Source organism: Maylandia zebra, linkage group LG19 (genome assembly GCF_041146795.1).
Source record: "Maylandia zebra isolate NMK-2024a linkage group LG19, Mzebra_GT3a, whole genome shotgun sequence".
NCBI classification, from domain to species: Eukaryota; Metazoa; Chordata; class Actinopteri; order Cichliformes; family Cichlidae; genus Maylandia; species Maylandia zebra.
Genome location: NC_135185.1, coordinates 3,508,430 through 3,521,972, shown reverse-complemented (window position 1 = coordinate 3,521,972; position 13,543 = coordinate 3,508,430). Strand labels below are relative to the sequence as shown.

General features: G+C 40.7%; 1 protein-coding gene across 3 annotated transcripts in view; it reads right to left on the bottom strand.

The window, feature by feature from the left end:
• heatr5a (HEAT repeat containing 5a) overlaps positions 1 to 13,543 on the bottom strand; it is a 50,889-nt gene that overhangs the window by 4,534 nt on the left and 32,812 nt on the right. For 2 of the 3 annotated variants that reach the window (XM_076877873.1, XM_076877872.1), the window contains 19 exons: positions 13,005 to 13,194; positions 12,746 to 12,915; positions 9,638 to 9,664; positions 8,203 to 8,347; positions 7,647 to 7,829; positions 7,062 to 7,301; positions 6,804 to 6,982; positions 6,546 to 6,614; positions 6,232 to 6,411; positions 5,569 to 5,803; positions 5,301 to 5,405; positions 5,070 to 5,204; positions 4,401 to 4,528; positions 3,857 to 4,004; positions 2,795 to 2,968; positions 2,431 to 2,532; positions 2,079 to 2,162; positions 1,479 to 1,655; positions 1,029 to 1,180 (listed from right to left, as the gene is read on the bottom strand). In XM_076877873.1, the coding sequence (XP_076733988.1) occupies positions 1,029 to 1,180; positions 1,479 to 1,655; positions 2,079 to 2,162; positions 2,431 to 2,532; positions 2,795 to 2,968; positions 3,857 to 4,004; positions 4,401 to 4,528; positions 5,070 to 5,204; positions 5,301 to 5,405; positions 5,569 to 5,803; positions 6,232 to 6,411; positions 6,546 to 6,614; positions 6,804 to 6,982; positions 7,062 to 7,301; positions 7,647 to 7,829; positions 8,203 to 8,347; positions 9,638 to 9,664; positions 12,746 to 12,915; positions 13,005 to 13,194 (2,823 nt within the window). The remainder of the gene's footprint in view (positions 1 to 1,028; positions 1,181 to 1,478; positions 1,656 to 2,078; positions 2,163 to 2,430; positions 2,533 to 2,794; positions 2,969 to 3,856; positions 4,005 to 4,400; positions 4,529 to 5,069; positions 5,205 to 5,300; positions 5,406 to 5,568; positions 5,804 to 6,231; positions 6,412 to 6,545; positions 6,615 to 6,803; positions 6,983 to 7,061; positions 7,302 to 7,646; positions 7,830 to 8,202; positions 8,348 to 9,637; positions 9,665 to 12,745; positions 12,916 to 13,004; positions 13,195 to 13,543) is intronic. The other variant, XM_024799886.2, reaches the window with a different exon arrangement.

The window sequence follows — 13,543 nt, the reverse complement described above, 5'->3', positions numbered from 1 at the left end:
TGTGAAACCTTTCTGCTGCTTAATTCTTTATCTAACCCTTAATTCCTTCGGTGCCGTGTGAAACTGGATTTGGGAGAGTTGGGAAATTATAAGGAGCAAAAACTGTGAAACATATTAAATGAAATTACAGTTAAAAGTTTGAAATTTATGCCCCACATTTTTCAACGCTGTCCAGTGGACTGGATGGAGTTTTTGCTGGGCCAATTGTGGTCCCCGGGCCTTGTGTTTGACACCACTGGGGCGATCGTAGCTCAAGAGTTGGCAGCTCGAATTGTAATTGGAAGGTTGCCGGTTCGACCCCCGGCTCCGACAGTCTCGGTCGTTGTGTCCTTGGGCAAGACACTTCACGTTTCCTACTGGTGGTGGTCAGAGGGCCCGGTGGCGCCAGTGTCCGGCAGCCTCGCCTCTGTCAGTGCGCCCCAGGGTGGCTGTGGCTACAATGTAGCTGCCATCACCTGTGTGTGAATGTGTGTGTGAATGGGTGGATGACTGGATGTGTAAAGCGCTTTGGGGTCCTTAGGGACTAGTAAAGCGCTATATAAATACAGGCCATTTACCATTTACCACTGGTCTAGTTAATGGCAACAGAAATATGTGGCGGAAAAACACTTTGAGGCACAAACTGTATATGAAAGATGGTCATTGCCACACTGTATACATTGTTCCTTTTAAAGAAAACAAACAAAAAGCACTGATTGTCAAAACACAAGGTTGAAATGACTGAAACTGCAGAATGCTGCATGCTCAGTTCATAATGATTTCTCTGTCACAAGTTGTTAGTAAATGAGCAAACCCTACTTTATGCTACGAATTAACTTCACGGTGTATTCAGTAAAACTTGAAATTAGTGACTGAGCTCACAAAGTCAACAGGAAAGTGTTTACTAAGGTTAACAGCAAAGGCGCCGAGGGCTGTTTTTATATAGACCTCTATACTACCTGAGGTCTTGCAGACACTCTCTGGCTTTTAGAATGTCCATCTTCTAAGAGAGGTCATGGTCAGAATATAGCCTAACTATCAGATATTACCAGAGGGTCTTTGGAGTCTATGCTGGTGGTGAAGCGCTGCAGACAGAGCTTGTGCAGAGGCTCAATGGTACAGACATCAGGACCAGCAGATAGCAGGAAGACGGTCAGAGCGGTGAGGAGGCTGACCTTGTCTACAACACAGCTGGAAGGCCCTGAAATTACACAAAGAAACAATTTCAGGCATTCTCTTCAGTGTTTGGTAGTTTAGCATTTTTCTGCCAGTGGCTGTAATTTTTAATCAGTCAGTGTGGAGTCTACAGTTCTCTCCATCACCTCTCTGGCCATAGGGAGTACTGCTAATGAGGACTTTATTATTAGCACAGAAATACCTTACAGCTTTATTGCATAGTGCCTGTAGGTATATGGGTGGCAAATTGAAGATTTTTTAGAAGCACTTGCTAAAACTACAGAGAGCTGCACGTTTGTAAGTTACATTCACACTGTACGTACCACTGTCCCAAAATGTTAGAAGTGTATTTAGAGCTGATTGCAGCAGCAGGTTCCAGGATCCTCGACATTTCTCTTGTCGGCTCATGGGTGAAGTCAAGACGGACTTCAGAGCCTGAATAGCCGCCTGGATGACCACACTCAGACAAGCCCCACCTGCCGATTCAACTGCTGAAGCACCTGTAAGCAAGTTTAACATCATCATTGATATCAAACATGATCACTGAGTGGACAAAATACTTATACATTTTACTGAAGTCCATTTCTAAACTTGCAGAAACACAATTTATTGTTATTTTCAGCTCTGACGGTTTGGCTTTGAAGGAGAGAAGATGTGCTTATTTAAAAACTGAATGAGATGCTGTTAACGTCCACCCGATTAATCCTGACTCTTTTAGTTTTGTTTTTGGTAAATGTCACTTTTATGTATTTATGTCACTTTTATGTGACAATGTCAGTTTAATTATTTACTTTATGTGTATAAAATGCTCTTGGTATAGACGTTTTTACTTTGTTACTTCACAGTTAGTATAACACCCACCTTAGCCACATTAATAACATAAATTATTTATGGACATTACAGTCTAAATTATTTGTCTTAACCTGTTTGCGCGCTGGGCTGGTGGACCAACTCTCTCAGGACTCCCAGCAGCAAGTAGAGGACAGTGGGGAGAATGGACACACTGCCTACAAAGAGGACAGACAGCCATCAAACCAACAACAGACCAATAAAAGGAGATGCATCGCATGTGTGTCCATTTGCATAGATATTTGGCTAGACAAACTGAAGGATTATGGGTATGCAACCTATGCAGATGTGCTCTCCTCCAAAAAACCAACACACAGCCCAGAGCCCTTCAGTAGTAAGTAGCTAAAACTCAAGGGCTCTAATACAACCATGCCAGTCCCTTTATTGTTGTGTTAGCATGAGAAAATGGGTGATTCATGCTCTCACCTTCAGGAGAGCAGATGGACGGCAGCTCAGAAAGCACACAAAGAGCTGATGCTACCAGACGACAGTCGCTGTCTGTCAGAGTCCACGCTGAGCCTCCAGGACCTAAATGCACACCCCAAAAATACTGATAGGTTTATATGTGCAGACGCTTTTATCCGCAAGAATGAAGGAATGCTATTTTGGAATTTTTTTTTAAAAAATTTGTTTTTGACAGTAGCTACAAAAATCTTTGTCTTGTGCTTGTCTAGCCAATCATACACCACTGACAGAGAGTATCTGAAATGAAGTTCCCTTGAGTCCTTCCATTTATTTATTTCTTCTCCCTCTCTGCAGCAGCCCTCCCTGTTCCCATCCATCTCCTTACCAATTGGACTAGTTCCAGCCAGTTTGGGGCTCAGCTGTGGGATTTTCCGGACCAGTACACAGAGGCAGAGCTCCAGAGCACCAAAAACCAGTGAGTGACCAGGAACCAAACCACCAGTGTCTCGCCCCTCCCCAAACTCTGGAAGTGTTTCCTTCTCTGCTGCGCCATCATCCACTAAGAAACATTAAAGTTAAATAGTATGAAAGGAGCATTTAAATTATTCTGTTTGGCAACAATCTAGATAGGTTCAGACATATACAAACTGGATCTAAAAATTACAGATTACAATTATTAGAACTGTTGAGACCTGATGAGAAAGATTCAATGTAGCTGGAAGTTCCAGAAAAAGATAAAAAGTGAAGCTTGCGTTACGATTTTGTTGAGATCAGAAAGGAATTTTTGCCGTCTGGTTGTAAAAATGGTTTATTGCTTCCCTTGGTTGAGAAGCTGGTTTTACTCCTCTAAGAGGATTTATTGAACACAAAAGAAATGATACATAAACGAGTGAGGTATCTCACTATTGGAAGCACTTTCTGGCTTGACCACTACTACTATATCTTACTAAGACAGACCAATCATTTCAAGGACACGGGATCCCCTGATCCCCTTTATAACAGCCCCTGAACAAGACCAGGCATTCTCTGTGTGTTTCTTCCACATCCCAAGGAGGGCATCGCTTATTTTAAAGAGAAAACAGAGTGATATATCTCCCCTGTGCAAAGACAGTGACTTTGGCTGGCTGTGGAGCAGACAAGCTAGCTCTACCATCCAGTGCCTGCTGGGCCAGTAAAGAGCAATCAAAATTAGAGACTGGTGCTGGTGTCAGTTCCATGTAATTTATATGTGCGAGACAGACTATTTAAAAGTAGTCAGGGGACCCTGTGTCCTTGAAGTAACTGATCTAACTTACATAGATGTGGTAGTAGTAGAGTCGGTGTGGTTAGTCACACCAGAAAGCGCTTCCCGTACTGAGATACCACGTGAGGTTTCAAAAAGAAGAAGCAGAATAATCTTTTTAGAATCAGAATACTTTATTAATCCCTAAGGAAATTTTGTGTTTACCTTCAGCACTGTGGCGTTTCTCCCTGATGTGCTCATGAGCAGCAGCTACAATTCGCTGCAATAAATCCAACACAGCGAGCTGAACTGATACAGACTCTCTGGTCACCATGAGTCTGTGGAGGACGCTGAGTAGCTCCACGCTCAGAGCCTAAACAGACAAAGAAAGTCAGCACTCGACCAATGCAGTTTATTAGGAGTTAAATGAGCTTTGAATGACCCTTTCTAGGTGAGCGCATGCAGAGTGAAGCAGTAAACCATGCAACACAGAGAGAGATGACAGCCATTAATATTAATTGAGGTTTTAGGTTTTTGTTGTGCCAGCTAAAAAAAACAAAACAACAACTATTATTTACACTACCCTATATTGCATTTAACTGTACAGAAGAGTCATAACTTCACGTCATTATTCACTGGGAAATAAATACCGCACATATAGAATTGCCAGTCAAATTCAAACCTGTACAATTTAGTTTGGATTCTAGTGTCGAAAGGCTAATGTTTCAAATCGTGTTTACTGTGAAAACTAGTAAAAGCTGTGCCTCACCTGGTCATTTCCAATCTTTGCTCGGGGCCACGAAACTTCCAGCAGCACCTGCAGAGCTCTCAGACAGGAGGTGATGGTCTCCATCTGGTCCTCTGAATGTGGAGAACAGAGAAACTCCACGCTGATCCCTGAATGCGAGACCAACATGATTGGAGTGAAACTATGGAACAGTCTGAATATGGAATTAAAGCAATGTCCAAACATAAAACTGTTCAAAAAGAGTTATAAAAATATGATCTTCTCGATCTATAAAGAAAAGGAAAATATTTAAATTAAGTGAATGTCTCTATTTAAAAACAAACAAACAAAAAATTCATGATGTGATATTATAGTATATAGTATATCAGAAATCTGTTCACTATTTTTATTACAAATTATATCAGTAAGGAAGCTGACTAAATATTCACTGATAATTTATGGCAAAGGGGTGGGATTAAATAAGTGTATACTTCTTCCCACTCCCTTTCAACATGTAAATTAATCAGAATGTTTTTTTGTATGTAATTTGTCTAGTATTTTTTTTCTCTCTTATTTCTTTTCTAAATGTACTTGTATATTGTTCACATGTTGAAATAAATTACCAATCAATCAATCAATCAAAGTCAATACAATAGGACAGAATTTAATACATAAACACATTTTACTCAGCAGTTATAACCAGTTTGTTACCAAGTATGAGGTGCAATCTGTCAGTATTAATGTCTTCCGGACTCTTTGCTCCACCCACAGAGCTTCTGTTTCCCATGGAGGTAGGTGTTGCTGGTCTAGATAGGTTAGCAGGCGCTTCATCTGACATCACGAAACCTGCACACACACGTAAAGTAACAGATACTTTTACATGTATCTGCTTATTGCAATGAAAGAACAGCGGTATTAAGAGTGAGACGGAGGAATACTAACCTGTGCTGTGGAGCCAGAGGGAGGTGGCATGGAGGATGGGAGCCCAGGACGATGTGTAATGACGTCTTGCTTGGCTGACAGTCTCTGCTGTGTAGAAGGAACCTCCTGCATGAGAAAGAGGGAGAGGAAAAAAATAAAGAAACACCATATCTCTCAAAATAAAATTATCTAATCACAGCTGTGGTCCGGATTACTTTATTAGGGGAGAAAAGCTATCTATACCTGGCCCTATATGAAAAAAAGAAATCAAAACAAGTTTATATCCCACCTGTTGCAGGTAGCTGTGATGAGTACTCCTGTGGGAGGGTCAGTAGTGCATAGTCCTGTAGTGCTGCCAGCCATAGACGGCTCAGTGTCGATAGCTCTGATTGGACCAACTTCAGAAGGCCCGCCCCTCCTGACTCAGAGCCTGAGCTGTCACTGGCCAGAGAGGAGACCGATGGGTCAGCTGGTCTATGAGAGCTTTCTTTTTGTTTGCTCCTCTGAACAGCTACAATGTAAACCTGACAGAAATGAAGAAAACCACAGAAAATTGCAGCAATAATTTAATTTATTTTCTGCAGAAATATTTACGATTGATACACAATACTCATTATCTAGATAATATCTTGCCAAAAACAAGATGTTGGAGACATTTGGTGCTTAGGGCTGTTATTAAAAACACTATCAAGTCATTCTGCCTAACACGCAACAAGTTGTTATCAGGAGAATATTGAGGTAAGTGCTATTCGAAACATTATCCCGAGCTGTATCATCAAGAATATTTTAGACACACGAATGGACGTTTGGATTCAAGTCTTTGCGCTACTATTGCTGCAGAAAAAAGCAAAACAAAAAGAGAAGTATTTTTTTCTGCAATAAAACATTTCAATAATGATGTAAGATGACGAGAAGATTCAAAAACGAACGACTAAAAAGGGTAAATACTCACCTCAGCCCAGGCTTTGAGAACAGCCAGTGTCTCCATGGCAGCAGCAGCCTCATTGTACAGCTGGCTTGACGCTTCCCTTCCACTCTGGACCTTAGCCAATGAGGAGACAAGGAGCTGGTGGACACGTCGCAGGTCACGGAGGTCACTGACTACACCACTAGCGATCCATGCACTACACACCTGTAGAGGAAAAGGCAGCATTAAAGGTAACACTTTACATCTCTGTTCATTAGCTGACGACCTGCAGGGCAGACAGAATGACCCGAGCAGCGCAGCAGTGAGGATTATGAAAATGATTACTGACAACTGTTCACCTGGCAGGCTTTGGCAGTAATGTCAGGAGGAGCATCAGCGGTGAAGGCGGGTCTGAGAGCAGCTCCAACCTGCAAACACATACAAATTAAAATACTACAGGACTCTGACACAGCAGATTCTGTAGCATCTTTTCAAATAGAAAAAAAGTCAGGATTTTCAGGAGCCCGTTTACCCCTGTGTAATGTCACCTCTTCTTTTAGTAACTTGCTGTTGATGGCAACTAAAATCAACAGTTCAGATGAGTTACTGATCCTTACATTAGCCTGGTACTGCTCCAGGATCACATGACCAGGAAACTCTGGTTCTGGAATGGCTGAGAACTGTCTGATGATAACCAGGAGTGTTTGGAGCCCTGCTAGTCGCAGCTCATCACTGTGATCTGTTGATGCCATAAACGCCATGCGTACCAGGTCGCCAAGATGGAGGACCAGGAAATCTGAGAGAAACGGGTGAGAGATCAACGATGTCTGAGACATCCAGAAACATAAACCGAGCAAATCCCTGTGAGGTCTTACCAGTGGAGTCATGCAGGCGTCGTTCCTGAGCAAGAGGCATGTCAAAGTGAGCTGGGTCGGCAGTCTCGCACTGTGCTATGATGCGACACACACACTCCATGGCGAAACAACGTGTGGCTGAGCGCAGCGCTGTGAATGGGCCACCAGACTCAGACCGGGCTCTGAAGGCAGAGGAGTCATCATCTTTGCCAGGGTCTGCGTCTTCATCCTCCTGTTTCGACTCCAATGGGGCACGACCATCTTTAACACAGATTTTTAACGTCACAGACGCTATCAGTGACCCATTAACTCATAATCACCAGGTATTATCTTAATCCTCAGTAGTTTTCAAACAAACTGCCAGCTTTTTTCCATTCTACACATTCAAAGCAATCATCAATGAAATATTTCTTTTTCAGCTGACCCCTCCCTCCTTTTTTCTGACAGAACCCAGATTCCATAAAATAAAATTCTGTCCTTTAAAAAAAATATCTTATTCTTTATATAATTTAAGCCCTTTAACTTTTAGTCTGAAAACAGAAATGTAAACTTGAGCTTTTGGGTACTCAAAGAAACAGCTACAGGCTGCCAACCTCCTGAGCCCACCTGTAGTTGCAGACAGGACATCTTTGCAGAGCTTCAGCCAGTGGGCCAGTTTGCTGCTGGTGGCACTCGCTGCCATCATATGAACCAGAGTCTCTTGAATGTCCTTCCTCAGACTGAAGTCTGACTCCTGGTCCAGCAGAATGAACAGAGCACCTTCGAGACCGACCTCTTTTATAGTGACATCTGCTCAGACAGATCGAAAGGATTAGGTGAGCAAAGATGTAGAAGAGAGGTGCGCTGCAATAAACTGCTCATATGCTACAAACAGAAGCAAGTAACTGTGTGTAAGTGAAATTTAATGATAAAACAAAATCAAGCAAATTTCACTGCACAAAGAGAGCTTCACAAGCAATGAAACACACATCAATAAAAACGTGAGATCAACAGAAGTCAGACAACAACAGTGAGCTGAAGGGCCAGAGAATAAAGTTCATTTATTATCAATCCAAACAAAAAAAAATGGACTGCTAACACTAACAAACTGAAAAATGCAGTCCTGTTAAAAAAGAAGGCTGATAATCATCATAGTTTCCATAAAATGTCTGTTTCTTCTCACCAAGTTGCGTGTTGTCTCGTCTTGGGAGCTCTTTGACCAGAGCAATGGCATGCTCAGAGACCTCCAGCGCTTCCCGCTGGACAAGCTGGCGCAAACACGCCACCACGGCCCGGCGCAAACATAGGAACGAGCTGCACAGGTTTGCCTGAAACACAAACACACAGTTCACACACATAACAACTCTACCTGACACTGTACTTTTTCATCAGGGGAAAGCATGCTGCTAAAGACAGTGTTTCATCCAGGAGTTGTTTCCACCAAATCTTCAAGGTCCGCAGCTGCGGACCTTAAAAACAGCCCATCAATATGGAACAGTATTCTCTCAAATAATAACGTTTACAAGTTCCTAAAACTGAGTTTGAGTGGAATACTTTGTTTTGTTTTTAAAAGTCTGGCTAACAGCACAAAAAACAAAACCGGTATATTTTTGGGTTTAATATTCACATTAAAAATTCTACAATTATAGAATATTGTGCTTTTAATCAAACTTTGTTGTATGAACAAACAAAAACAATCTACAAACTAATAGTAGCAACACTTTCTCCAGAGGAAACACTGTGGGGGATAAAAAAACAACGGAGGAACTTTTTGTCAGAACTGCACTTGAGGCTGTTAATGTGTTAGCTGAAAAGCAAACAAAGTGAGAGTAGATAGTAAATTAAGAATAAACACTCAAAGAATAAGAAAAAAAACTTAATTAATACTGTAAAACAGGGAAAAAGGTTAAAATTCTGCAAAACAGAAAACTGAGCTGACAGGATTCATTCCAACAGAATGGTGTGTTCATAAGTGACGAGGAGCTGTGTTAAAACAGAGTGTCAGTGACACAGTGACTCTGGGCGATACGGGCATCTTTTTTGAGATCACATTTAAAACTGTTATTTATAACAAATTTCTGAGCTAGCATACCCTGAAAAATACAACTGTAAAAGTAGTACAAATAGACACTATACAACTACTATACTACTGTGTTAACAGCCTGAGGTGTGTCTAAAAATCTCACTACGCCTTCCTAAGATATGTTCCAATACCTAGCTGATGTATAGATATTTCCACTAACAGTTAAGCAGATGGTGATGTTTGTGGAAAATCAATTTTGTGGTTCTTCCTGGATGCAAAAATGTCTGCTAAGGAAGAACAGCCAAGTCTGAAGCTGCTAATCAGGATCCTGATTAAACAAAGCCACAAAAGCAATCATTTTGTGCTTAAATAAAGAAATAATATAAAAATAATCTAAAATCTTTCCTATCTGTCTAAGTTCTCAGGATATTTATTGTGAAAGGAACTTTGTGTGAAGAGTATTTTTATCGCCCAGACCAAGGTCACAGCAACAGAAAAGTCACAATGAAAAAAAAAATGAAAAAAAAGAGATTACAAAGCTAAAACTGAGAGACAGCAGCTGCGGACCTTGGGGGGGAAAAAAAAAAGAACCTACCAATACGGAATAATCCAACAAGATCTCCTGTAAGACAGAATGATCAAAAACAACACACACTATAAATCTGGACGAACTCTAATTTCGACACAGCAGAGAAACATGGCAGGAAATGCAGTATGCAGAGATGAAATATGAATCCAGTCGAGTTTGGACAAGTTGTGTCTGTCAAACAGGAAGCATGATGATGTTTAACAACATTTTATCAAAACTGAACCCAACAACCCTATAACAGCCATGACCGTGTATAAAACCTTTTTGTACTCAATGTCCCTCTGCGATTAATAAAGTCTCTCTGATAGAATAGAATAGAGAACAGAATAGAATAATCCTTTAATTGTCCCACAAGGGGAAATTTGGTTGTAACAGCAGCAGAATGAAAAACACATATACAAACAAACAGTACACAGCACACATACACAACATACACATTTTTTTTACACATTTACATCAAGGCCAATAGTTACCAAAAACAGAGTTCTGTATAGTTATTAATATTAAATAAAATTAAATACAGATAAGAGGCCCAGGTTGTAGTGTGAATCGGTTGATAAGATAGTGCAAGTTACAGCACTGATGTAAACATCTATGTTTGTTGGGAGCTATATTGATTGTACAGTCTGACAGCTGCAGGAAGGAAGGACCTGCAGAAATGCTCCTTCATGCATCTAGGAGCATGGATAAAGTCTCTCTCTGAAACACCATATTTTAACATATTTTAATAATAAACATCTAGTGACAAATCAGGAAAAAAAATCAGAATATTTGTCAAATATTTTGCAATTATTTGTTCTTTTTACCCCGAGTCACCTCAAATGGGCTGGCATTCATCAGCCTATCAGTCCACTGTTTACCTCAGCTGTCAATATGCCGGGTTTTCACATCTATTTACTCTGGAGGAGGGTGTAAAGCTGCATTTGTGAAAGCAATCTGATTTGTGGCGATGACTCAATTAACCTCTTTTTCAAGGTATCCCTTGAAAAAGAGGTTTTTAATCTCAATGGGATCTTCCTAGTTAAATAAAGGTTAATAAATAAATAAATAAACCTCACTTCCGCCCCATGACAGCGACACTGATGGTGTAATTATGTAATCAAACTGTTTATCATAGGGAAAGTGTCATTTTTAGAGCATTTGAGCCCAATGTTAGCTAGTTAGCTTATAAATAGCTGCTACTTTTACACCCAGTACTTTGTCAGCTATCTGGTGATGGGTCGCATGTTTTATCTGTTGACAGTAACTAACTGTGACAATATAGTAGTAATAAATAAGTATGTTTATGCACATTTTCTTATGTTAGAGTCTTGATTTAAGTTCAGCACTGCAAAAACTCAAAATCTTACCAAGTATATTTGTCTTATTTCTAGTCAAAATTATCTCATTACACTTAAAATAAGACACAATCAGCTACAGGGCAACATTTCAGTAAGCTAAAGGAACTTGTTTCAAGACAGTGAATCTTGAAACTAGAGAAAAACTAGAGATTTTTCACTTGTTCCACTGGCAGATTTTTTCACTTAATACAAGATATTTTAGCTTAAAATAAGTGAAAAAATCTGCCAGTGGAACAAGTGAAAAATCTCTAGTTTTTCTCTAGTTTCAAGATTCACTGTCTTGAAACAAGTTCCTTTAGCTTACTGAAATGTTGCCCTGTAGCTGATTGTGTCTTATTTTAAGTGTAATGAGATAATTTTGACTAGAAATAAGACAAATATACTTGGTAAGATTTTGAGTTTTTGCAGTGAGGACATGAGGCTTGAGGCGAGAAGGAAGAGGAGGAGATGGAAATGATGCAGGAGAGAGTAGTGGTGGATGAGGCAGATGAAGAGAAGGAAATGATAATGCGAAATACAGTGGTGTAATTATTAAGTGGAAAAAAATCCTAACCTTAATGTTCCTGAGTGAAAAACTGATTGCCCTCTAAACCCAATAACTGGCTGGGCTACCCTGGAGCCAGCAAAAACTGCTATCAAGCCTTTGTGATAACTGGCTTCTAGAGCTGTGGAGGGATTTAGAGCCACTCATCTTTGCAGAACCACTGGAGGGTTTTCGAGCATAAACCCCCTTTTTTAAAGTCATGCCACAGCATCTCAATTGGATTCAGGTCAAGATTTTGAGTAGGCCAATCCAAAGTTGTCTTTTTGTTTTCCTTAAGCCATTCAGAGGCGGACTTGCTGATGTGTTTTGATTTCATTGTCCTGCTGAGAAACCCAAGTGTGCTTCAACTTGAAATCACTATTTCACACAGGGTAGATTTGGATTTTTTCCCCCTTAACAATAAACACCATTTAGAATCTGCGTTTCATGTTGACTTGTGTTATTTTTGACTAATATTTACATTTTTTGACGATCTGAAACATTTTAGTGTGACAAACATATAAAAAAAAGAGTTATTTGTGACTGAGGCTTTACAGAAGTAGAGTTTTAAGCTTTGGTGTTTACAATATCAATGAATAATCATAAGGTGAGGTTTAAAAAATATACCTTCTTTGCCAGAAAATGTGATAAATGTCAACTTTTTTGGTCCTTGTTTTCTTTTGTAAATACAAAAAAAGGTTTCTTGACCAGTGTTTCCCAACCACTATGTGCCGCGAGAAATGAGTAGGTACACCTAGGAAGATTATCTGGTTCCAACTGATTAGTACTCTAAATCACCAGCGTGAGTAATAGGCAGAACAATTACATTCTCTTCCACTAGAAACCAGTACAACTACCTGCTATAATTAAATAGAATGCCAACTGCCAGTAAAACAGTCATGCTGTGAGTGAGACAACGCGGCAAGTAATAGCAATAGATAAATATTTGAAAAGAATCTGACCTGGGTCCTGGAGAAAATCCTGACCCAGATGAAGGCCCTAGCATGAGTAGTGGCCAGAAGAAAGCAAAAAAGGTATCCTGGGGACAAACCAAAACCAATTCTGCTATGCCTGGTGCATAGGGAAAAATGATCAATATGCTTTTTGTGACCTTTTTGTTTGGTGGTGTGCCGTGTGATTTTTCTAATGTGAAATATGTGGCGTGGCTCCAAAAGGTTGGGAAACACGGTTCTAGTCAGCTTATAGAAAAGAAAAAGCTATAGAAAGCCATGCCTCCTCAGGTGTACTTACACAGAGTGCAGGTACAAGGCTGGTCAGGTTGACGTGTGGAGGTGAGAACATGTGCAGCTGTTGCAAACAGGAAATGGCCCTGGCCTGAACAAGACAGTCTGGACTGTCTTGCATCACTCCACATGCAACCAGACAGCTGGAGCGCAGACCAGACACTGCTGCGCCATTACCTGGAGTCAAAAACACAAATCACTTACACATCCCTAAAACATTCTCTAATTTTGAAACTGTCCTTGGGTATGACAAAGGGGTTCCATACCCTGCAGGTCTGGGCCCAAACAGGTGATCAGGCAATGCAGGCAGCGTCCTAGGCTGTAGTGCACCTCAGGGTGGGTGGGTGGAGTGGAGAGCAGCAGCCGGAGCACGAGAGTGAACGATGGTTCCGCATGGGTTCTATAAAGACCACCTGACAGGTCGACCACCAGAGAAAGACTGTAGAGAGACCAGGTCTGGACACAGAGATACACAAAAGGTATGACCAGCAAGAAGGGAAAAAAACCAAAAAAAACCCCCAAAACAAAACAGAAACCTGGTCCAGTCTTAACTTTCTCACCTTAAATCCTTTATACCTTGAGACTTGAACAAATCAAACGAAGCACCCTTTGCAGAGCAGAAGGAATGCACATCAAGTTGCCTATTAGCCAACCCTTCTCCTGATTTAAGCAACAGTTGGGTGGGGCTTTTGTGCTCACACCTAGAGCTTAGACTTTAGCTTAGCTTGTTATTCTCCGATGTAAACGTGGTTCTTATATCTTTTACATTTGTACATATAGAGTCAAACATACAGATATTCCCCCA